The sequence below is a fragment of the Hippocampus guttulatus genome, chromosome 2 (assembly GCF_054856545.1).
Source record: "Hippocampus guttulatus isolate MCC_2025c chromosome 2, RoL_Hgut_1.0, whole genome shotgun sequence".
Classification (NCBI taxonomy): Eukaryota; Metazoa; Chordata; class Actinopteri; order Syngnathiformes; family Syngnathidae; genus Hippocampus; species Hippocampus guttulatus.
Window position 1 is genome coordinate 27,849,060 of NC_141262.1, and position 26,659 is coordinate 27,875,718.

The 26,659-nt window shown below is 46.1% G+C and overlaps 1 protein-coding gene across 6 annotated transcripts in view; it reads left to right on the forward strand.

Moving 5' to 3' along the window:
- The window catches only part of sorcs2 (sortilin-related VPS10 domain containing receptor 2), an 89,721-nt gene that overhangs the window by 20,272 nt on the left and 42,790 nt on the right, over nt 1-26,659 (forward strand). For all 6 annotated transcript variants that reach the window (XM_086105223.1, XM_086105224.1, XM_086105227.1 and 3 more), the window contains one exon: nt 24,030-24,097. In XM_086105223.1, coding sequence (XP_085961349.1) covers nt 24,030-24,097 — 68 coding nt within the window. The remainder of the gene's footprint in view (nt 1-24,029; nt 24,098-26,659) is intronic.

Genomic DNA, 26,659 nt, shown 5'->3' on the forward strand with positions numbered 1-26,659 from the left:
GGGAGAGCGGAAGATGGCCAATGTGTGATCAAAGTGAGCATTTACCCCTCAGCTGTCCTCTTTAATGCCTCCTCCTCCTCCTCCTCCTCCTCCTGTTCCTGCTCCTGCTGCTGCACGGAGCCTCCACTCCATGCTGGGATTAGAGTGACAGCTCCAAAGCCTGCATACCAAGTGATCCATCCGTGGCAGCCGCTTTTGGGGCTTGTGAGTGTGTGTGCCCGTAGTAAGCGGGATCCAAACCTCAAGGCACGCCGGCTATGTGGCGCCGCGCAGCATCCGACGCCGTGCGGGACCCCGCAGCTGGCGTTTTCCCCACAAGGCTTCATTTGAGGCATAGAAATAATCAGGATCTTGTTCCTGTGCATACAGTACATATGCGTGTTTGCGTGCGTGTGTAGCCTTTCATTTCTGGGAAGCTAACGTGGCCAAAATCCTGAACAGAAAGCGGAATTCAACGACAATTAAATGTCAGATGATTTAAAAGCAAGTTACAAACAAATGCGGACGTTGTCAAATGAACTTTTTTTTTTTTTTATGCTCCCTCTCACGCGCTCCAGTGAAAAGGAACACAAAAGACAGCGCGCTCGAAAAGGCAAAACAAACGCCAACAGAGTACGTGCTAAGCTTCATTCCGCTTGAGAGAACATCGGCAAGATGACGCCGTCATTCGCAGAGGCCGTCTCGCAGACACAATACGCGGTGACGCCGACCACTGCAGGCAGCGTGCGCGGGTGCGTGCGTGGGCAAAGGGCAGGTGGCATCTGAGCGCCTCAGCGTGCTTGCCAGCTGGCTGAGCAACAGACATATTGGACATGTCAGCGTGCATTCACGTGTTAGCAAAAAAAAAAAAAGTTGAACATGCCTGTGTGCACGCGGGCGCGTCTGCACAAATATTAGCAATTGGGAAGCCGGCAGGTGGCTAATGAAAGGCTGATGTGGGGCCAATCATCCTGTCAGGACACGTCTGTATGTTTGAATGAATATGGAGATGTGCAAGATGGCTGCTGGATTGGGTGATGTCACCCCCCTTTGACCTTCCACCCGGGGGGGGGGCCCCTCCACCTCCTTCATCCATACCGCCACTAGGTATTCACAAGCAAGGGCGTCATTGGCGCTTGTGTGTTTATTTATTTGCAGTTGCTTCGCAAAAACACCTCGAGTCAAGGAGGTCACAGTTTCATCTTGAGCTCCGCGTCGATGTTGATAAAGCGCTCATCCGACCAGGTTGCCATTTGTCCCGATGCCGTCACGCGATTCCATTTTGTTCATCTGGATCCAGAAGAAAGGATGCGTCTGGATCAACCCTGACCTCCTTTTTTTTGCACAACGAGGGTTGTCGTCGCTTAAGCGCGCAGGGGGTAAAAAAAGTCACAAACTTTGAAGCCTCACTGCTATATATATATCTATCCATCTATATATATCTATATATAGATAGATAGATATTAGTGCTGTCAAACGATTAAAATATTTAAACGTGCCTAAATGCATAAATGTCATAGTTAACTCATAATTAATTGCAATTAATCACACATTTTTATCTATTCTAAATTTTCTTGGATTTCTTTTTGTCCTATTTTTTCCCATTTTAATGCTCTCATCAACATGGAATCGTGGGTCGGCACGGTGGTTGACTGGTTAGCATATGCGCCTCACAGTGCCGAGATTGTGGGTTTGAACCCGGCCCCCGGCCTTCCTGTGTGGCGTTTGCATGTTCTCTCGATGTCTGCGTGTTTTTTTTTTTTTTTTGTTACTCCGGTTTGCTCCCGCATTCCAAAAACTTGCATGGTAGTTTGATTGGATGCTCTCAATTTGTCCGTTGACATGATGGTGTGTGTTTTGTTTGGGCCAAAAAGGAATGAACTTAATTATCGTCTGAATCGTTGGGATTTCAATTATAACCATCATAATAATAATTTATATATATTGTATATATGTATATATACAGTAGATATACAGTATATATATATTTTTTTTCATGGAGCAGCCTTAAGTCTCCTTCTTGACTTGGGTGCGTTCCAGCTCAAACTTGGTGTGCGAGCGTTAATGAGGACAAATGATATGCCTCACATGGGGACTCAGTCACGTTTATTTATTCTGCACTGTTGATGCGGCTAATGAAGGGTCCTGATAATGAGTTCCGCTCGTCATTTTAGTGGCAGCTTGCGGCAGCCGTCCGTCCGCGCCGCTCGATCCCCAAAGGAATTGACTGACCTCTTCAGCGTCCAATTTGCGCTCCCCGCCACTTATCATCGTGGTCTAATCGAATGCCCTCCCCTCCGACGCATGTAGAAATGAGTATGTGGTTGCAAAACGTCGGCTCTGAGGAAGAATTAAAACCAAAAAAAAGAAGAAAAGTTTCTTTTGTTATTATTCACTTTGTCGCACAGGTGCCTCGTTGCCCCCGCAGAGTAAATAAGAGCTAAGTTGTGACACGTGACCATGTTTATCGTCCTTTAAATCAGGGCCCCCCCCCCCCCCCCAAAAAACGGAGATGGTCCAAGATGGCAGGCGCGACACCACGAGCCACGTTCAGCTTTGATTCAGGTTCGGCACATGTCGCTTTGGGCTACCTCGTCCTCCTTTTTAAAAGCTGCTAATGGCCAGGCGCCAAAAGAACGATGATCTCGCCGCTCCTTTCCTTTGACGGGTGACAAAGAGGCGGATGTCGCAGGCCATTCTGTTTTCCGACATGATGAATGGCGCACGGGAGCCACTGCGGGGCCGCTCTGCTCCTAAAAAGCGGTGACCCTGAGAAAGTCTCCCTCCCTCCTGCCTGCCTGCCGGCGGATGAAAAGGCATCGAACGGCCCCTCAATCGGATTGATGCTGCGCTGCCTTCCGAGGAGGAGAACAGCATCTTCGTCGATGTTTTCTCGACTCCAACCAGATGATTCTGTCTTTCTACGATCTATAATATTGGTGGCCCAGCCCGGAAGCGGCTCGCTTTTGAGGGGGGTGTGGCTTCAAAGAGGCCCAGTGATGCACTTGACTCGCCTCTCCCCTTTCACATCAGCAGCTATCCGGCACATTTTGCCACGTGCATTTGGCTAGCTTGCAATGCCTACTCCCTGAAAAATGCATCTTCATTTCGGATCATCCGCTGGCTTGACTCCTTTAGAGCGCCTCATTGTGTGGACCAAGGGTGCATGCCTCAAAATGAAAAAGGCAAAATATGGAGGATGTGGGTGGGGGAACAAATTAACCAAATAATCTGACTTTACAGCCAGCATGTGGACCAGGGTTTGGACTGGCATGGCTGATTTTAGAGTGCCTTGTTGTTGGCTGTGAGTGCATGCACATCATGGATAGAAGGTGGAAGAGCGAGGTGAATATCCCCCCCACCCCAAGTTTGACTTGTCCAACTATCTGTTGACCAGGGCTTTGCTCTGGCGTCGTTACTTTAGAACGCCTCGTTGTCACTGTGTCAAAAATCCTCAAGTTGAATTTTTCAACAAATAGCTGAGGATAGGTTTCACAGGAAAAAAATGTTGAGGTGAACATGTGGATCCAGCAGCTACTGTATTGACAAGTATCCCAATTAGTTTTCGTGTGTGTGTGTGTGTTGGGAGGTGGGGGGTAATCCTGCTAATGAACAGACAAGTGACGATTAAAAAAAAGAAAAAACCCCACCTCCTTAGCAGAGGTAATTACAGACCCCGCAAACGGGTGTAACATCACAACCCGTGTAAACAGCGTGATTTACACCCACGTGGCGAGAGGCAAGTCGGGGGTGACGAGGTCGCTGCACTCGTTAAGGCGTCGCGGGGCCACCGCAGAGGAGTGATGGATGTTTGCTGCACGATTAGCCTCGTCCACGCTCCAACTGCCGATGTAAATTGTCGGGCAAAGACTCTGTGGGGCTGCTTTGTTTGTTTGTATATATATATATATATATATAGATAGATAGATTATAGCTGTCAAACGATTAAAATGTTTAATCTAGTTAAAAATGCAACTGTCATCATTAACTCAAATTCACTACAAATTAATTGTGATTACTCACACATTTTTTGTCGTTTCTGAATTTCCTTTTATATTTTTTTGTCTTATTTTCCCGTTTTAATGCTCTCATCAACATGGAATCATGAATCGGTTTTCTACGAGCAAAATGCAAATATTTACTGAAATAACCATTTCGATTTTCAATTTTACATGAACATTTTTCACTTGGAGCAGTTATTCACACATAATCTCTCACACAATATTACTGTCCATCAACAACAGTGAAAAAAATATTTTGTCACACAACAGCTGCTTTAACAGCTCTTTTTATGGAATCAAAACAGAGCACTATAACATTATAAAGTGCACATCTAAGGTAAACTAGTACTCAGCCTATAGTGGATTTAAGCCATGGTTGCATACTTCGTTTTTCTCAAGTTTGCTTTGAAATCAGCAGTCAGGCTGTGTTGATTCTGTTGGTCCTTCTTGCGCGGAAGTCTCTCTACCGTTTTGTGTAGACATCATTTCGGATGACTACACTTGGTTCGATGACAACACTGGAGACGTTTTATTTTCACCAGGTCGCTACCACTGTACCGCTGAACTTTCATTGTCATGTCACCGCCTCAGCGCACCGTCACTGTCAGACGAACACAGAGAAGCTCCACCCGCTCTATTTATATGGACACGGAACACTGTAACCTTCCACACAAAATAGTTCCAAACAAGTAACAATCGCGTCAGTGGCATACATCGTATACAGTAAATATTCTCTAGTGCGGACTCGTGTTTGCGCTGTCCAATTTGTCCTGATAACAGAAATTCCTCATTTGGGAAATGAGCATGGTACATGTCCTTTATGAACCTGCAAGTATGTTGACAAAATGCACGTGTAACAACACAATCAATAAAATACAAAAATATACTGTCCAAAAACTGTTTATATAACAAAAACTGCAATACAGGTGTATCCAAAAAAAAATCACAACAGTAAAATACGTACAGTATTTTAATGTTTATTTTTTTTCTGTCTTGGGAAAAAAATATGTATTTTGGATTGTTTCGTTGGATGCATTCTTTGGTTTATGACAATGCTTGCCTGCGTGTCATACAGTTTTCTTGCTAGTTGCAAGTAACTGTCCCGTTGATCACCGATGTCTGGTAATTCTTGTGCATACTGAAGGATTTTTGTTGCCATTTGCATTGCTTCCTTGCTGGATGGTGGCTTGTCATCAGGAGTTGAATCGATGCCTTGTTGTTTAAAGTTTCGTAGATTTGCGTCTACGATCCAGCAGACTCCAAGTGTCTGCTGGATCTTTTTAACTTTGTGTCCAGCCTCGCTCAAACGGATGCATTTCACTCGCTCCGCTCCAGTCGTTAACAGTTCTTCTACGTTTCGATGCGATGATCTACACGACGTAAGTGAATAAAGTTCAAATCATTCACAATTACAGTAAAACGCACGGCAATAAAAACTCACTTGCACGTCGTCGTTTAGAATCTGATGATTGAAAAACGCGAAGTGAAAACTTGTTTCAGCGTTGTCTTTTCCGTCGCATCGGGTGGGCGTTGCGTGTATTTAAGCTCCCGCGGCATTACACCTCCATCCGGGTTACGGGTAGTGGAATTTCCGCTTACGCAACTTCCGGTAACATGTAATATCGTAATCAAAATGTTAATGCTTAGGTTTTTATTCCGGGTGAAGGATATTCCTTTCCATAGAATTCCGGGGATGGGAATATTTACTGTACCTGAATGATACAGGTAACTTTGGTTTTGAGCAATCTGGCAACTTTTTAAAAGTAAACTTTCCATTCATAAACTCTTTATGTATCCGTTTTCGGTGTCTCGCGCTGCCGTGGCTGGCAAAACAAACGTGCGTGGACCTATGCAGCGCGCTTGTTGTTTTGTTTCTGGTTTATTTATAGAGCAACGTAACATCCGCTGTGACAAGTGCCGCGTTAATCTCGCGAGAAAAAATGTAATCCCGCTAAAATTCATTTAAATTAAATAAATAAAAACGCACTAAACTGACAGCTCTAATATGTGTATATATATATATATATATATATATATATATACATATATATATATATGCGCTGTAAATGGAATTTGGTCATCAAAACTTGTCGTACTTTGATGCTCCGTTGCCCCTCAACTAATCAGCTAATGACTCTGGCGGATTGTTTTTTGAAGATGACCTCATCTCGGCATTGGAAATGCACGCAGCATGTCGGGATTATCCCGTCCCAAAATGTTCCCTCCTAACCCCTTTGTTGTTGTCGTTGTTTTTCCAATCATCTTTAATCTGGTTGCATAATGGATTATTACGTCATGCTTGTCGGTCCAAAAGGAACACAAGCAGGCAGCAGTCAATCAATCATGTGCCGACCTCTCTTGTCTCATTGGGGATCGGGGAAGGGAAATCATGTTGACGTGCATGTGGATTCCCACAGCTGTTTCAGAAATTTAATCAGGCAACACACGCACACACACGCACACACACATGCACAGTAAAAACCTTGATGACTTCACCGTGTTGTCTCCATTTGTGGTTGTAAAGACAAAAAAGTTGTCATATTGCGAAGACAACTAGAATAATGTATTTTTCCAGGAACAAGACTAGACATGAAAGTCAGAATTGAAGGAGGGAGGAAAGTCATATTTTAAGATACTCAAATTCAAAAGCTTTTTTTTTTGTTTTGTTTTTTTACTTCTAAGAATCCACTGCCAGGTCTGCCTCGACGTCGTTTTAATGGCCTTATTTATTCCGCTTGTTTTATTACTTTGCGTGTGTGCCTCGTTGAAAATGCGACATCATCATAATTTATCGCAAATGATTTTGGCGGGTCCCCCAAGCTACGTCTCGCGGACCCCCCCCCCCCCCCCCCCCCCCACCGCTCTAAATCTCCACCCGGGCTGCTCTTTCGACGCTGGCGATAAGGACGACGCCGTTAATTTGCCGGCGGGGGGGCTTTAGCTCGGGCGGGCGATTAATTAATAACAACACCGTTATTTAATTAGCTCCCGCTGGAAGGAGGAGTTAGGCTGGCGCTGCAGGATGAGGCCTGCGGAGTGTGTGTGTGGGTAAAAAACTTTTTTTCCAACATTGTGATTTCTACCATTTTTTTTTTACATCTCTTGAATAAACAGAACCAGAAACGGAACAAACAACTGAGTTCCCGTGGTTGCACAAGTGTGCACACCCTGTTCGAACTGGTGCCGTGGCTGTCTTCGGAATGAACCAGTCACATTCAAAGTCACGTTAAACGGGCGTCAGCACACACCGGCTGCCATTTTAAGTACCTCAGGTTAACTCCAAATCGATTTCGGATGTTCTAGCAGGCTTTTCGTGACATTTTTGTTCTTTCTCGCAGAAGCTTTTGTGCCAACAGTGACTAAACGGCTCGTAACTCCCCTTACGTTAAAAAAAAAAAAAAAAAAATGCCAAAAGGAGGATTTTGCCACCACCACGCTTGACTGTAGCTGGGGTATTCTATTTTACAGCAGTCCCATGTTTGTCCCACAGTTTAAGTTTAAGTAGAAAATGTTGAATATCTAAAATTGAAAATCAGTTGGACGCTCATTATTAAGTGGAAATATTGATGACCAAGGGTGGGGGGGGGGACAATTTTTTATTCATATGCAAATACCTTATTTTCTTTGGATTGAATTTTCAGCAGGATATCCGAAAATTTGATAGCTGTAATGCTATTCCGAACACAATGCCAGTTATATTCATCTCCCCTAAAAAAAAAAAAAATTAAAAAAAATTAAATCATTCATGCTGGAAAAAATTTGAAATGAATTTTCATCCATCACAAAAAGCTGGCATTTGAATTCGGGCCGTGCAGACGTAACTTTAGATTTTTTTTTCCCCGTTTGCGCGACTTAAATAATGGAATATCCATTTGAATTCATGAGTTGGCTATCAAGTGAAAGAAGAACAACAAAAAAAACTAATTACAGTTGCTGGGTTGTCATGAATGGAAGTCACTTTTAAAAGCTTCCAAAGTAATTCTGTCATGCGGCCATAAAATCGGATCGCCGCCGCAGATAAGATTCCTGCTTCTCGTCACGTAATAGTGAAAATAATGTTGGAAAAATTACCCAGTAAGGTTCTTCGCGGCTTGCGTCTGGCAGCCGGTTTCTAATCCTGGTTGAGATGAGGTAAGCGGGTGGGGGGGGGGCACATCAAATAAATAAAAGTGCTTAATAAGTAGCAAAACATCTCCAGGCGATGAGGTTCTCACATCCTTTGCTCATTCGTTTATTGAAAGGAGGAAACCCACACCTGGTTCAGCGCATGCAAGACAAGCGCGCTCAATTACAGAAGCGTGCGTGCACGCGTGACCCGAGACGGTGGGCCGCGTTGCATTATTAAACCGCCGGACACAAGACAAAACTGCCTTCAATTCATTTTTTTTATTTTTTATTGGATTATTCAAAAGGCAACAAGGAGCTATTTGGCGGATTGTCAAACATACAGTCAATGTAATTTCCTTCCTCTGTAATGAAATGTACTCAAATGCAGCTTCATGAAATTGAGCATTTTAAGGTCACGCCGCCTGGTTTCGTGTTTGTCGATTGGCCACCCCCCTCCAACCCCCCAACCCCCGAGGTGAAGGAGGCTCCCATCCCCGATATCAATTATGCATATGACGCTCATGCAAGTCCTATCAGGACTGGGGACAATTAATAATGGAGCAGCCCAGTAATTACATGGCAGTCATCTTTTTTTTTCCTCTTCCTCCTCTTTCTTGCAAGTGCTCGTCTTAAAGGTGACATCACATGCGGTATGTGATGTCACCTTTAAGACGAAAATGTAAACAGCTTCTCTTCTGATGTCTAGACAACAGCAAAGCAGGCGGACCGCAAACATTGACTCACCGTTGCCTACAGTGGAATTGAACGGTATTGCATGGCATTTTCTAAGATCTTTTTCTAATCATTTTTTTCTTAATCATCCTGGTTATTTAGGCTGTATGATACGGGAGAAATGCCAATGTGGAGTAAAAAAAAATGTAGACTGGCAAAGGCCTTCAAATGTACTTGCAAGTACGTTTGAACGGAGCATTTTTTCCCCTTTATGTCATGCCACCTGCGCATGAGCCCTAAAAAAAGCATTTTTGGTGTGCGTTTCGCCTAAATTATAATAATATGTACAAAAAAAACCATGATTCATTTTCAAATTTGATGGTTTTATTTTGTCTGTAGTGCATGATTTATGTTTGCTATTTTTCCCGTAATGTCGCAAGGTACGCGCATCTGGAAGTCACTACCCCGTGCAACAAAAAAAAATGCATGCGGACTTAATGATGAAACCGTAAAAATTCCGAATACACAATATTTGCTTCACTTTTGAACATATTGGGGGTTTATTTTTCCGTTTGGAATGTTTTCCCATAATGCTACGGGGCATGTGCATATGGCATCATGAGAAAAAAAATGCATTGCAAACATAAAAATGAAAAACAAAAATGACTAATTAACAATGTTTACTGACTTAACTTTCAAGCATATTGCTGTAATGTCGACCAAATGCTAAAAAACAAAAACAAAACCAATATTTTTTACTCACGCATCCGCAAGTCAATACCCCGTGGCATCGTGCCGAAAAAAATGCTACGTTTGTAGCATTCAGCTTCCATGACGCCGTACTTGCAAGTCATAAATGTTACTCCACATTGGCACTTCTACGCTTCTGAAGTATGATAACTTACAGTAGATGAGTGAAGGAGGGTTGTTTGTGTTAAATCAACTACTTGTTTATGTAACATGGCTCAACGATGGTGTACATGTTGAACTGCGTAGAAGATGTTGATTCCGATGTCCAGTGAGCTCATCTGACAGACCACAGAAGAGTGACTGATAGGGGGCGTTGAACAATGACAACCCATTTTCACATCATCAGGCACATATAAATAACCCTAAATACCCCCCCCCCCCCCCCCGCCCCGAGCATCCAGCCTCATCCACATCTTGCCACAGAGTTTTGTGTTTGGCTTGGTAAACGATTGGGCTGTCAGCGCCGCTTCCTGTTGGGGCGTTCAGCGTGGCCTCCGATTGGCTGGCACGGGTTGTGGGGCCAGGGGGGGGGGGGTGACAGCGCCTTGATGGCTTGTTGTGGGCGGGAGGTCATTTATTTGTAGCGAGGGGCCGGGTGGCCAAAGATAGCTTGACAGGACAATGACAGGCCTGTGCGTGCGTGCGTGGGTTCACTTGCTGTGAAATCTTAATAGCAGCGCATGCGACTATCATTTAAAAAAAAAAAAAAATCTCTCCAGACGCGTTCCAAAATAGACGGGCGCTCTCGCGAGCCGGAGAGACAAAACGATGCCGTGCACAGGTTTGTGCAGTCTTCCGATGCTTAAAGCTGAGCGGGGAGGTGCCGCTTGATGCAAAAGTCCTGTCTGCGGAGAGAATGGTGATCAAGGCTTCCTCCTCCTCCTCCTCCCCCGGGAGAGAGAAGCTGAGGGAGGCAGGTAAATGATTGAGAGATGAAAAGAAGGAAAGGACAGGTGGTGCGGAGGGGTGGGGGGGAGGGGAGGGGAGGGGGGTGGCGAAGGAGCAGGAAGGAACCATGAAACGTGCGGGAGGCCAAAGGGGATTTAAGGATGCGTCGCTTTAAAACTCAGCAATTAAAAATTGGAATGAAGCTTCTGGATGCATCCTCCAATACTGGCGTCCTCCATGTGGGGGTTCAGCCCCCCACGACTCCCCCAACGTTGATGTGCGAGCTGTAGCTTGAGGGTAAACTAATTTGCATCAAAATGATGTCGTACGTGCCGTAATATGAAGTCAATGAAACAAAATGTAATCGGCTAAGAAGAAGACGCCCGATCGCTGGGGATTTTCTGAGGCCGAGTCCGAAGGTTTGGCGCAGTAGAATTCCGATAACTGATTCATCGGCTGATTATTTTGGAAAATATCATGAATCAACATGAAAACTTTCTTTGCTGGTCAAACATAATAAAATGCAACACCAAATACTTTGCAGGAAAAACAAAACACAGTGCAAATAGAAACAAGTATCCTAAAGATATTGGACGTGAATGGCTGAAGGGGAGTTGACTGTTTGTGTAAAGTGTTGGCGTTAGCGCGTATTTGTTTGGATGAGCCTCATGTGTCATTTATGTAACGTGGGTCTGTGATTTTTGCACATGCGTGGTGGCGTTGCTTTATGATCCTCTTTGTTTTTGCTTCCTATTTTGCAGATTACAACCAAATAGGTCTTTGTTCGTTTTTCTTGGGGGGGGTGGGGGCCCCAACAAAAACACGCCTTTGTTCTCACAACATTACAGCTCTCTTTTTCTTTTACAATGTGAATTTGTTATCTGTAATTTTGTAAATCCTCTTTGGCATTCTGGGCCACAAGTAGTAAAAATAAAAATAAAAATTGACAAGCCTGCACGGGATGCAAGATTTTTATTTGTTGCATTTTTGGAGCCACAGCTGCACTGAAGGTCAGCGACTATTGTCTGGTTGCATACGCCTGCTGCATGTGTGTGGGTTTTTTTGTGTGTGTGTGTCTGTGTGTGTGTGTGTGTGTGTGTGTGTGTGCGCGCGCGCGCGTGCATTTCTCTCCATGGTTGGCGTGATGGCTTCGTTAGCTGGGATAACCTTCAACTACTGCCCAGCCAGTTGGAACAGGCCCGACGCGCTGGCTGCCCCCGTTCTGGCATGTGTGTGTGTGTGTGTGTGTGTGTCAAAGATGGGACAGAAAAGCTTTGGATTTTTCTATGGTGAACAAAAGCAAGCACACTACATTACGTCGCAGTCAGCAATCCCTGTACTGAGTGATTATTTGGATTTTGGACTGTAGTGGCTGCAGCAATAACCACAACCCCCCCCCCCCCCCCCCAAAAAAAACCCTGCAGACTTTCGATGTCTTCATTTTAACGTAGCTCACAGGACAAGCCTCCTGTAAAGTGAAAAGGAAACGGTAACTTTATCTTGACGAGCTACAGAAAGGAGTGTTCACAACTCCACCAAATATGAATGAAAATAGGCATGTCGAATTCAGCTGTTCTCTCTGATCTTTGACGCTGTGGGCGTGTCCACCCACTGCCCTGGAGCCACACCTTGCTCGGATGTATCCTCTCAATCAAACAGCTCGACTCCAACCTGGAAAAAACAGCTGCTCCTTGATCTCGCATCTTTCTTCGGCCTGCACAACTCTGAGCTGTAAAAATATTTCCATTGGACACGTGTGCGGCGCACAACGAGGTGCTCTAAATGGCCATGTCGGTCCAAAGTCCTCCAAAATGCCCCCCACCCCTCACCCTCCTTTTTCCATGTATCTCTGCATAATGTACACACATACACACACACCCACACACACACACAGCTGACAATGAGGCGCTCTAAAGCGACCACGCCGCCCTGCAAAAACAGCTCTTGTGGGCGCAGCTCTTGTGGGGCCGTGGTCTGTCGGCAGCCCGCTCTCTAATCAACTAATTTGACACTTCCAGAGGCGAGGCACGCACATACACACGCACACACACACACACACACACACACACACACATCCACCGCACAATTTGAGACAGACACACAAGAGACCACATGCCAGCCTTCATCAGATTGACTCAATGAGTTAACGTAATTGCACGTGTAAACAAACACTCATTCACCAATAACAACCACACTGTGTGTGTGTGTATGCGTGTGTGTGTGTGTGTGTGTGTGTGTGAGGTAACTACAAGAGACTGGTCAGCAACAAATGGCTCACACTCCATTTGCAGTTGCCTCCAGTAATAGATGCGAGTCTTGCGTGGGCCCCATTAAGACCTAATTGTGCTAATTTAATCACCAGATTTTATTGAGTCGTTTAACTTGCAGGAGAGACATTTTGTTGCTTTGCTTTAGTCACTGCAAGAGGCGACACGTAAATGCCTTTCGACAACTGATTTGACCAATATTTGAGTTGTCGGGGCAATGCATTCGATAGTATGGCAATACTCACAGGCGTATATTCTTTATCGTCCTCAGAGAACGCCTGATTTTTAAGTGACATTTAAAAAAAATGGACTGAATTCAACGTGTATCTCAAGGCAACCGCTGTATTGTACGGTCGTCTAATGAAACTTAACTAGCTCAATGCGAACATATCGTTTTGCCTTTGCCGCGTCCTGGCTGCAGCTAGACAGACAGACAACTCCTTCACTGACCACACCTGTCGATGGTTCTTGGCAATTCATTGACCGTAGAGGTGAGTCAAGAAGGTGTAAAACTGTTTCGTCACTTCCAAGTGGCGACGCTAAAGAGGAAGTGTGTCACGCAACAACTTTCGGTTTGCTTTTCATTGTGACATAAATTTACAGCAATCCCTCGTTTATCGCGGTTAATGGGGACCAAAACCATCTGCGATAAACGAAAATCCGCGAATTTTGTAAAAAGTTTTTATGATTGTTTGAAAAAATCCGCGATGCACCGAAGCCGCGATAAACGAACCGCGAAATAGCGAGGGATCACTGTATTTGCTTTATTTTGTCAAATCAATGTAAAAACTTTGTCTTCAAGGGGAAATCAAAGGTCATTTGACATTCCAAAGAGAATGCATTGACAAGTTTAATGAAAGCCTGTTTTGTTTGGCCATCATTTCAACCTTTCTTCTTCTTCTTCAAAAAAAAAAAAATGTTTGCGCTCTTTCACATCTGTGTTGCTTCGAACCAAACAGTGAGGTGAATCATAAGAAAAAGAGAGGTACGGCGCAGCCGCTTGGCGTCTGTGCGGCGGGCTGCCAGGCCAAACGCAACTCCCACCCAACCGCCCACCTCCGCCAACGCCGACATGTTTATGGATGAGATGTCTCGTGTCATACCACCGAGACGGGTCGCTACGGTGGTCGGTGGAATAACAATCGTGTCCCCACCCCCAAAAAAAAGTACACCATTTGCGCTGAGTGAAGAGCAAAAAAAAAAAAAAAAAACCATCTGGGCTGCTGACATTTCTCACACCAATGAGAGCATCTGGTGTCCTCCTCTCCACACGCCAGGTTTCGACTTGTGCTCGTGTCATCTTGTACAGTATTGGTGTGTGTGTGTGTGTGTGTGTGTGTGTGTGTGTGTGTGTATAACAGTGTCACATGTACAACATCCTCAAGCCTCCCCACCTCAAACACACACACACACACATAAAATTTGGAGCCGGCCTTAAAACATGTTGCACAAAGTCAGGCGTCATTTTTCTTTCGTCGCGGTATTACACCATCCGCAATCGGAAGTCGCTCTTAAAACCAACAAAGAAGGAACCGGGACAAGAGGAACCATCAAACTGTTGTTTGTTTCCCTGCTTTTATTTTGAAGGTCTGCCTTTTGGGGTGTGTTACGTAGCCGTTGCCTGAGTGTCGCAGAGCAGATCGGGATGGTGTCGCTTTCAATTGTTCAGAAATGCTCGCTGTCTCTTCAAACCTTTATACACGTCTTACTTCAGATGAAGGCATGTTTAATTTACGAAATTAATGGCTTAGTTATGCATTTTTTTGGGTGTGAAAACCAGAGAAAATTCAAGATTGAGAAAAAGAGATCTGGAGAAAATTCAAGACACGAAAACAAAGGTTCCACTGTTGTCCAGTAATAATATAGAAATCTAAGCGTGGGGAGTCTCTGTCTGTCCAGGTGTCGTTGGCGGATGGGCCAACATCCTCTCGAAATCTCTCGCTCTTTCCTTTGTCACCCGTTTTCTCTTTGTGGCAAACTATTTCGTCCTGAACAATCACACCCTGTTTTTATGGTTTGACAGGGGAGAAAAATACAGCGCAGTATATCAGCGCCCAACCGATTAATCAGCCAGCCGATTAAATCGTCCGATGATGGCCCTTCAAACATCGTCCGAAATAATCAACCAAATGGCAGATGTTTTCGCGATTGTTTTTATCGTGATGTACTCTGCCCATGTACGGAAGTTGTACACAAGTCACAGCGGTTTCATTATCCGTCCATTTTGACCTTTTATTCTGAAAATAGTTTTGATGAAATGTGTTCATAAGGTCGTTCTCTGGGCTCGCCATTCAACACAAAGTGAATCGTATTTTTTACAAGCAATGGAAGTTGACATTGGCTGTCACAAATTTACACACAAGCTGTGGGGGCGGGGGGGGGGGGGGGGGCTTATAAATGTTCTTAACTCATTCAGTACCAGCCAATTCTGGACCAAGTCTGAAAAGATGTTTAAAAACGTCTTTGGGAGTGAATGAGTTAATTAATCGTCCAATTAATCGTTAATGCATTTTTTTTTTCCTGTCCAAAATCGGAATCAGCAACAGCCTAAAAAACAACATCTTGTTTGGTCGCTACAGTGTGTGGAGGGTTGCAGTTTTTCGGTGTGCATCAGGCTTGAGTCACCCACGTTGCTCATGTACGGTCAGCATGATTTTTTTCGACACTGACTGGCTCACATGCTGTCGCTTTCGTTGCCGAAAGTTGGCCAAGATGGCACCTTCCCGCCGGTGCAAATCCGGCTTCTCCTGCGGCCGCATGCGTTTACGGCGCCCTCCATATGGTTTGCTTAATGATGCGGCACCGTATTTAGTTCCCGGACGAGGCCCTCCAACAAAGGCTGCAAGGTCTGGAAGCCCATTCAGTCGCTGCCGAGGAGGTGCTCTTTTTTTTTCCACGCAGGGTTGACAGACGGGCCCGCTCGGCCATGTGTCAGAGCACATTTGCATCTCGCACTGGCTCAAAAGAGCTGAGCTGCTTCAGAGGCTTATTTGGACTTACTTTATTCTGACCTCGTTCTATAGCTTGGGTGGCCCCCCTGGCCCAGGTCGGCCGATCCGAAGAGGCAGTGAGAGCAACGGGAAAACGCCTGGGATGGATTTGCAGGCAAAAGCGCGCGCTCGCTAGGAAGCGTGCGCGGGCGCTTTTAAATCTGGGCCGTCGTGCTCGCAACAAGACGGGTGGGCCGGGCCAACGATGAGGTGCAGATGCGCCGTGGAAAAATGTGTCAATTCTCAGACGTGAGAAGAGTGGGAGTTCCCTCATCTCGAGCCCGAAGAAATCTTTGCCCTCGAATTTTTGGCACGCTTCCCTGTTAAAAGATGGGATGAAATGAAGCGTCGCGGCCAAAAAGGAAATGAGGCGCGTTGATGTGCCATTTACTTTCGCCTAATGTATTTACGTGCCCACTCTTTTCTCTGCGTTGGCGAAGTAATGGCGCCGCTCATTTTGGATGGACATGAGCGCATCTCTGTGCGGTGACCGCAATGGTGCCGCTAACAAGCTTGTTGCCCATCAGGCTCGCCGTAATTAAAGTCATCACACGTTCGCCGGACTGATACGACAGTGCGCACCCCTTTCACTTGCGTTTGTCTGCTACGATCGTATCGCAAAACCTGCTCGTCATCTGAGGGTGAAGTGCGCTGGAGCTGGGGAATATGCCATTCCGTTGCAGTCCTGTAGGGGGCGTTCTTGAAGAATCCATCCATCCATCCATTTTCCAATCCGCTTTCAAGGGTCGTGGGCGTGCTGGAGCCTAACCCAGCCGTCTTCGGGCAGTAGGCGGGGGACACCCTGAACTGGTTGCCAGCCAATCGCAGGGCACAGATTGACGAACAACAATCCGTGGTCACGCTCACACCGGCGGATCATTTCGAGTGTTCATTCAGCCTGCCGTGCATGTTTTTGAAATGTAGGAGGAAACCGAAGTACCCGGAGAAAACCCACGCAGGCACGGGTAGAACATGCAAACTCCACACAGGAAGGCCGGAGCTGGAACCGAACCCGGTACCTCTGCACTGTGAGGTCAACGCACAAACCACTCGACCACCGGGCCGCCCCTTCAACGATCCATTTTTGAAATCTTGCGTCCACGCCAAAAATTTACCCAAGCTGTTCTTTGCTTGAACACACCCATATTGAGGATAAACTGTTTTTGAACCCGAGCTGTTGAGGACTGCAATGGCGCCGATGTATCACGAACGCGGATAAATAATGTATCCACTTTTTGGGTAATTAGAACATCTCCTGAAACGCATTTGCCCCAAATTAGACCCCGGGAGTCTTCCCACTGTGTTTTCAGTCAACACTTATTAAACGCCGTGCCACTTAGTCATCTTCAACTCCTGTTGACACAGTTGCAGCAGGAAAGACTGTTTGTTTTTGTCGTCAGCGGCACCGAGAGAAATATGAATGGCCAAACGTACCAGCTGGTTAGTTATGAGCGGGCAACAACCAAAAAAAAAATTTAATAAATTACCCCAGAGTGATCATGGGAAAATGCAGGGGCATTGACGAAATGCAGAGGATAGGGATTATGTTCATGCGGCGGCCACAGCTGTTCAGCTCGCCCCCCACCAGCTGTGTCCACGGTGGGAACGGAGCCTGAGCCAGGACGACATTCTTTGTCTACGAAGGAATTGTTCGCTAAACAAAATAAGGCACTTAATTCAAGACACGCAAAACAGCGGCAATGTTTGCGTGAGTCGTCGTCGTTATTCGTGTAGCGTTATCGTAGCGTCACCGGTGACTTTGAAGGGGTGTGTCTATCACAGGCGCGGCCCGGTGAGTGACGTGGGCGTCAGCAGATGAGAGTGTGTTAGCGGGTGGCCGTTAACTGGCTAGCCATTAGCTAGCCTGCGTTTTGAGTGCGGTTTAGCCATAGAAGCTAGTGGATGAATGTAAATTTAATACTAGAACTGAAAAAACTATTATAAGTCAACACCTAATAGATACTACAATGAAAAAAAAATCCCAAACAGTAATAACCGTGGTAGATGCAGCACGTCTCCTTTTGAGGTGTGAAATGAACCCAAATTTTCTCTTATCTTTTATGCTGGCAGTAAAATGAGTCTAATTCCTGCACAGCTTTATTTAATTTTTTGGGGGTCAAATTTTGTGATCAAGTTATTCAAGTTTTTTTTTTCAGCCTTAGGCCTGCTGCGCACATCAAGACAAGTGGGCTGTTTTTGTCCAGATTTTGCCCTTTCCTCTTATTTGTTTTCAAATCTCTGAATAATCTCGCGCCACCTTACCTCTCTGAGCTCATCCGCCCCTACACACCTGCCCGGCGCCTCAGGTCTGTGGACCAGACCTTATTAGAAGTACCAAGAACTAAACTGAGGCTCAGAGGGGATCGAGCCTTTTCTGTTGCTGGTCCCTCTCTCTGGAATGACATCCCACTGAACATTCGGCAAGCCTCCTCGCTGCCCATCTTCAAAACCCTCCTCAAAACTCACTTGTATTCTTTGGCATTCGACTCAGCATGACTTAGATTTGTTCTTGGTTTTACTGTTTGGTGCTTTCTACCGCCTTTATTACCGATTTGTCTTACTGTTTATTGTGCATGTTAAATTGCTCCATGTACAGCACTTTGTATGCAGCGATGGCTGTTTGAAAGTGCTCTATAAATACTGTTGACTTGACTTGACTTCCCTCACCAAGGACGTCAAATGCCCGACTGTTTTCTTACTTTTTAAATTGTCTTAGAAGATGATCCTTTTGTCTGAGGTGTGTTAAGAATGGATTTGTCTTGATAATGTGTTTTCCCCAGACGTCAGGAAATATTTTCCAAAGGAAGTCTTTTCTTGCTGACGTCGCCGTCACACGTGATCATGCGAGAGCTCTTCCTCGGAAGACTGGATTCCGGCGCGCTGTTTGTGCAGAATCGGTCTGTGTTTGCTGCCCTGTGTTGAGATAATCGGAGCAGACCACGCACAAAACCATAATGCTTCATTTTATTTTGTCTTTAAGCGTGGCGGCTTTAATCAGTCTTGCCACGGTTTCCTTGAAAAAAAAAAATCACTGTTTACTGATGACCTGACTTTCAAAGAGACGTCGTGACATGACCGATTACTTACTTTTAAAAGAAACAACGTTAACAAAGCAAAGACTTCAAGTTACCTTCAACAGATGCTGACAGACCGGTCGTGTTTTTGAAGCTAAATAACACTTTGTCGCCGGCACAGACTTCGCAACGTCGCGTAATATTTTCTGAAAATAGTGACTGGATTTGCTGCTTCCAAACATAAGTCTCTGTCCTTCCTCCATTGGTACTTTTCATGTGGTGTAAACGTTACTCTAAAAATGGAGGTTGAAGGGTAGCTCCTTACTTTGACACGCTATTGGCATCTGTCACAAACATCTTTTCATATTGGAAAAATCTTAATGTGGGGACCAGGGCCTTATTTTAGGTTAGGTTGTAACCTTTTCTGTCTTTGTTTTGTCACATGGTGTTTGTCGTTACGTCGCGTGGACCCGATGTGGACTGTTTTCAGCGGGGGGGGGGGGGGTTTTGGCCAGAAGAATCTGTGCTTGGTGGTTGCGGCTTCTCGGCGGCACGCGTGTGCCAGCACTGATTTTGATTGGGAGGAATGTCGGCGCCATTTGACTGCCGGTGCTGGACAGCCCCGGGGCGCTTGTGATTTTTGCGCCTGTAATGGGCAGCATTTTTCACAGCCCCGTTTTGTTCGGCGGAGATGTCGGCACTGTTGGACAGTCTGCGTTGATGCGGCTGGATGGATGGCTGCTGAAGTTGAGGATGAGGAGAGAGGAACTGAGAGTATTTGGAACTTAGAGTCGCCGCCTGGAATTGAAGCGGATTGACATGGGACAGGAGAAGTGAACCAATCTCCTTTTTTCGTCAATGGATGTGACAGCTTCTTGTTTGCTTTCAAACTTAGCTTGTAGCCGACGTGTGCACATTTTGAGCATGACGTCTCTGATCCACTGGTGAAAGGACACTTTGATTCTCTCCTCTTTCATCCGGACCGCCTTCAAACAAAGCGTCTGAGGCAAAAGTGGGTTAAGACTGCACAACCGTCCATGTTTTCATGTTTTGTGTTGCGTTTAATATTTTACTTCATGTTAAACGTTTTGTAAAGTTGTCGCTGTTGTGAAAGCGCCACATAAATCTGATTGTATTGTATTGTATTGTATTTTAGCAAAGGTGTGGCAGCCCGACGTGAGCCGTCGTCAACTCCGCTAACGTGATGAGCAAACACTGACGGCTCGGAGCTGGATTAAGTTGCGTTGGAAGCCTTGTCCATGTAAGCTGCTGGGATCAATAAACAGTGCCAGAAGGCTCAGCCCCCGCGCTCCATCGATTCACGCCTTCGCACTTCCAATTTCCCGCTCTCGTCGTCCCTGGACCACGTCGTTGCGCCGCCGCTTCCAGCTCTTCCTTTGTCTCTTTGTTCCCCGGCTCTCGAGGCCGTTTCTCCCTCCCCCATCTCCCGCCGTGTCCCGCATCTCCTCCCGAAGGCCTCCGACTCGCGCCAGTAGATGATCTCACATCCAAGCAGCTCGGTTGGCTCGCTCTTGTCGGTCCAATTAGTCGCTGGAGAGCGGACGAGTCCGTCTCCGCGGGTTCCTTGCGCTCCCTCTCCCCGCACAATGCCGCGTGCCTTAACTGTCTTTTTCCCTTTTTGAGGCTGCGCTTTTTCGAGCGTTGATGATACGCTTTTGGGCTCTCTAAAGATAGCCCGATGCGGATGCGCCCTGCAATTATAGGCAATAAGGGGAGCGTGCATGTGCGCTGCTATCAGGAGCGAGTTCGGATCATATATTGTCGTTGGATGCTACATGCCGATAAATCTGAAGGCTAACAAAGAGCGGTGCTGCTCTGCCGTCCGGCCCGGTGGAGGTCTGTTGAGGCGAGCGGAGGCAGAGGTGCGTGTAATTGCCCTCCTCTCCCCTCTGGCCGAGCCCTTTAATGAATGGTGGCAATCTCAACGTGCCGTTAAAATGGTAACGAGCGTGCGGGTCAGAGGACGCCCCCCGATTAAAGAGCATGCGCCAGATTTACTGGATGGTGACCGGCCATCCAATGGAGGTGATTGGGAATAGTTGGACGAATGGTGCAATTTATTTTGGCCAAGTTGATGCTTTTGTGTTGTGTGTGTGTGCGTGCGTGCTTGTGTGTGTGTGTGTTTCTGCCAAGGAACGTTGGCAATTGTTAGTTGGGGGATCAGGAAATGATCTGCACTAACCGACAATGTATTCACCTCCTGTATTATAATGATTAAAAACATGAAGTAAAAGCATAATGGAATAGAATGTAAATAATTCAGATGTTTTGCCCCCCCCTTTTTTTTTTTTTTTGTTGCCCCATTTCAACACAAAGTGTACAGCTGAGTCTGGTGTGCACACTTTGGCCACTTGGAGGCAGTATAGCAATTCAATGCTGTACCGGCACACAAGGAAACAGTTCCAACATGACAACCGAACACTGAAGACGCGAAATATCCGCGGATCCAATCCGGACAATCATATCTGTGTTGAAACTATTGTCTATCTACATATGTTGCTCCACTGTTTGTTTTCTAACATCTATGGCTGAGAGTGTTATATCGATGCTATTAGCATTCAGCAAAAGCAGGCAAAATTGTCTTTGCTTTCTCTTTAGTTTGACAGTAAACTTCAGATGAGAGTGGCGTGAGGGTGTATGCGCACATAGAACGGTGGCCTGAAATATTTACGTGGAATATTTTATCTGCAATTCCCAAAACGTTTTGACCTCTTTTATTCCCCACTGCCATTCGAGGTTTGTGTGTGGTCTGTTTTTTTTGTTTTTGTTTTTCCCCCTCCCCCGAAATGAATGACCACATTCTTCCTCTCGGAGCCCAGCAAGCAACTTGTCTCCTTTCATACGCTTCCTTCCGTCCGTTTCCTCGTCAGTGCACAAGCGATGGCAAATGTCCCCGGGACAGGCGGCATATTGTCGTCGCCTGGCCGTGATCTCCGCTCTCAATGGACTCTCTTGTGCGTCCCGCAGGGGAGTCACTGCGAGGTCCTGACCGTCCCGATCAAAGTCACTGGACTCGTTCTGCGCCGTGGCAGACAAACAAACCAAAAAAAAAGCCACAGGGGAGGATGTCGCGGTCACTCAATTACAGTCAAGCAGAACTCGATGATCTCCATTAAAAGATGAGGAGTTTTCCCGTCATAGAAATGAATCAAGTCGTTTTTTTCCCATTCCTACCAAATCAAAACCTAAATAAGTGCATCTTGAAATGTGAACGACTCGGCATCTTGACTCTGGGCTGCTTCACACGAGCCTTACGACGGACTCTGGAGCCAAGTATTGTTTCAAAATAAAAACACGTTTCATGAACCAGGCAGTCCCCCACACCCCCCCTGTACACTTGATGCACAAAAGGCCCTGGACGCAGGCGGCCTGCGCCGCTTTTGCCTTGCACATCAACACAACCCATCACTCAAACCTCGGGGCGCTCCGTGCTATCTGACCCCGTGCCACTCTTTACAACAGGACAGTGCAAATCCCATCGCTGTCAAAATGCGGAGCGATTTGAAAAAGCGGCCTGACCGTGCGAAGTCGCGCGGGGGTCGAGTTGTGCCGTGGAGCGCCATGTCTTATTCATGAAAATATAAAGATGAGACAAGAGGGATTGAAAAGTGACTCCCTATTTTCAAACATGTTTATTGCGCATGAGAGTTGTCGATATTATTCTGTCCTCTAGGGGTCGCCATCTTTAAGTTCTACTATAGTACCCGTGATTTTGTGTATTGCTTTAAAAGGCCTGGCCTGGTGAGTGATGTGGGTGTCAGCGAGTGGCGGCGTAGGCTTGGCTGACAGTCTGCGTGGAATTGAATTACAGTTATTCGATTCAACGTTTCAGCCCTTGTTTATTATATATTGTGTATTTGTTGTCGTTTTTTTTTTCTCTCAATGTTTATTCTTGACACTGGCTTCCAGTCAGCTATAAAATCGATTTCAAAATTCTGCGACTGGTCGACAAATCACTGAATGATTATGGGTCCTGACGACACGAATGAAATGCTGATTGACTATCAACCAGGTCGGCCTCTGAGGTCTGCAAACGCGGCTCAACTAGTGAAGTCCGTCCGGGTTTCAAAGCAAACGCGCTGAAGCGGCATTTAGCTGTTATGCTGCACATAATTGGAATAAGCTACCGATAGAAGTGAATGTGTTTTTTTTTCATGTTTCATAATGTCATGAGCTGTTTGTCAATACTTTTAGGTGGCGTGTGAGTTTGTGCGAAGCACATTGAGTTGCCTTGTTTATGAAATAAGCTCTCGCAATAAAGCTCGCTTGTCTCGCCCTGCCTTTCATGTCAGCATTTCCTCTCCTTTCAAAGTGGGATTTGAAAGGAGAGCACTCAGCATGAGTATCTTCATCCATCCATCCATTTTCCGAACCGCTTGATCCTCACTAGGGTCGCGGGGGGTGCTGGAGCCTATCCCAGCCGTCTCCGGGCAGTAGGCGGGGGACACCCTGAATCAGTTGCCAGCCAATCGCAGGGCACACAGAGACGAACAACCATCCACGCCCACACTCACACCTAGGGACAATTTAGAGCGTCCAATCAGCCTGCCACGCATGTTTTGGAATGGAATGTGGGAGGAAACCGGAGCACCCGGAGAAAACCCACGCAGGCCCGGGGAGAACATGCAAACTCCACACAGGGAGGCCGGAGCCGGAATCGAACCCGGTACCTCTGCACTGTGAAGCCGACGTGCTAACCACTGGACTAATACATATATATATATATATATATATATATATATACTGTATATATATATACACACACACACACACACACATACATATTATACACACATGCACATTTTTTATATATATATATATATATATATATACATACACACACACACACACACATGAGTATCTTAATTTTTATAATTTTTTTTATTTTATATATTTATTTTTATTTTATTATTATAAATTTTTTTTTTCAATATGGGTATTTTATGTCCAATTACTGAGAGCTGTTAAAAATGGCACTGAGACTGGGCAGGTGTTAGCCAATCATCTGAAACGTATCCACAGCGAGTTCACTGTTTATTTAAACATTGAAGGTATACGGCCGCGCTCCGCATGTGACACTCTGACACCGGAAATAATGGCCTGCAATAATGGCCATACCCAAGATCCCCTATTCTCATCATTATCGACCATTAGCCATGACAGCGTTGACCCATCCCCAATAAAGCGAATTACGTTTTTGACCCGATTCTTACCAGGGTTTCATATGAGGAGAAAAAAAAACGGATGTTTGAGCCCGCACAGAGCGAGAAGCTTTCCAGAGAGGTTTGAAATGCAAATGCCGGCCAACTAAAGTGCTGTGTTCCCTCTCTCCTCTTGCAGGTCATTCTTATTCTGACCAAGTACTACCACGCCGACTCCACCAAGGTGCTGGAGAGCTCTCTGTGGAGGTAGGCCAAAACGTCGACCGCCGCCCCATCTGTCATCAGATGACCTCATGCTGCGTCTGCCGACAGTGGATCTTGTACATGGCCGACGGGGGCTATATCACGCTGAAAAAAAAAAACATCCCGATGCGGCTCGTTCGGTGGCGAGACGGAGCAACTGGGAGGGGGCCGGCGATGGCATCTGTTCGGGCAGATAACGTAACAGCGTGGAAAGCGGGTCAAGTCGGGCTGCCAAAACATCTTTTCTTGCCATCGAGAGGCTCAAAAAAACAAAAAAACAAAAACAGTATCCCACCAGCATCGCTTCACAGTGAGATTCTTGTGCGTACTTTCTCATGGAGTATTAATTCTCCCTTCCGTCTAATCCCTCGTAGATGCTCCGATGCCGAGTCTGACCTTGCAGGTACATTAGAGGAGACTTAATTCTCTTCCATTTCATGAGAGAAAACAGATCAGACATGGTTCATAACTGACACCGGCTAAAATTAACTTTGTGCGTGTGAGTGCGGGTGTGAGTGTGTACTTTCCCAGAGAGCAAATGTGTCTGATGATGCTACTTAATTCATGCCATTCCCCCATTTGGAGAGCTTCAAAGCTGTAGCCTCCCATTAGCTACAAGTGCAATTCTCCCTGGAAGTCTGACATGAATTATGTGCATATTTTCCTATTACATGTGTTGACAGTTTAATTGTTGGAGTTCTACGCAGATGTGGTGACGCGCATTCACTTATGGATAATTATATGTGTGTATATCGATCGATCTATCAATCTATCTATGTATATATAAAAAAATATATATATCCTTGTCTCCCCCCTTGGGTGGTGTCCGTCCCCCATTCAGCTCGGGTCCCCTACCAGAGGCCAGGAAGCTTGAGGCTTCTGCGCAGTATCCTTGCTGTTCCCCGCACTCTGTTGCAACCACTCACCTAGTTTGGGGGTCACTGCCCCGAGTGCTCCGACCACCACAGGCACGACTGTCACCTTTACCTTCCAGGCTCTCTCCAGCTCCTCTCTGAGCCCTTGGTATTTCTCGAGTTTCTCGTGTTCCTTCTTTCTGATGTTTCCATCACTTGGGACCGCTACATCCACTACAACGGCTTTCCTCTGCCCTTTATCTATGATCACGATATCTGGTTGGTTCGCCATTACCATCTTGTCAGTCTGGATCTGGAAGTCCCACAGGATCTTCGCTCTGTCATTCTCCACCACCTTCGGAGGTGTTTCCCATTTTGACCTTGGGGTTTCCAGTCCATACTCCGCACAGATGTTTCGGTAGACTATGCCAGCCACCTGGTGATGGCGTTCCGTGTCGGCTTTCCCTGCCAGCATCTTACACCCTGCAGTTATGTGTCGGATCGTTCGTCTCAGGTGGCTCTTTGCACAACCTACACCTTGGGTCTTGTCTTGGTGTGGTATATCTGGGCCTCGATGGCTCTGGTGCTCAGGGCCTGCTCCTGAGCAGCCAGGACGAGTGCCTCTGTGCTGTCCTTCAGGCCGGCCCTCCTGTGTAGGGGCTTGTCCTCACATACATACACAGTATATATATGTATATGTGTGTATTTATTTTTTAGGGGAGGAGAAGGAAGGATGGATGTGGCCCACAAGGATGTTACAAAGCTGCAAATCCTCAGCTTGGCAGCAAGTAAGGGAAAGTGGTTGGGGGGGGGGGGGGGTGAGAGAAAGTGGTGCTCTTTTTCAGGCTCATGATGCTGACCCCCTCGGGCATGTATGTCTCACTCTCTCTCACACGCACACATGCACACGCACACACATGGGCACACACACACACACACACGCACACACACAGGCGCGCGTTCTGGTTACAGAAGTGCGATTTCAGTGTTGCCTGAGGCTGAAGGTTGAAAGCAACTCGGAGCTCAGTCTTCATAAAACATGAAACACACATACTGTACGCGGCCTCTAATCAAAACGTCCTTCTGGACACACACACGCACGCACACATGCACACACAGAATCCATATGCCACAGGGCACACCATTCTCTCCACTTTTCTTTGAAAAAATGCTTCACTTTTTACTTGCAGTCACTGCCCCCTACAAAAAATAAAAATAATATAAAGCATAAGGATAGGCAACTTTCAAGGCAGAAGTCCAATTTACATTCACAGTTTTTGTGCTGACCCAAAGGGATTTGTACGTACCTATTTATTTCATTGAACCTTTATTTTTCCCCGTAAGGCAATTGAGAGCGCACGAACTGGGGTTTGCTGTGCCGGTTCATTCTAAGTTGCCAGGGTGCACCGTGAATGTATGACACACTGATGGCACTTGTTTTACACACTCTCACCGCACTGATGCGTGTGTGCAGTAGAAAGGTGGCGACGGGGGTGATATGGTTCAAGGATGGGCCGAAGATGAAGGTGTCACTGCTTAATGTTGGAGAGCTGTTTTTTTTTTTTGGAGCTGTAAAAAGGCACAACTTGTCTGTTAGTGCACTGGAGTGTTGTTTGTACAAGACACACTCAATGGGAAAGAAAGGTCAACCGCACCGCCATCGAAAGTATGATGTATACATATACTGTACATATACAGGTAGTGTATATAT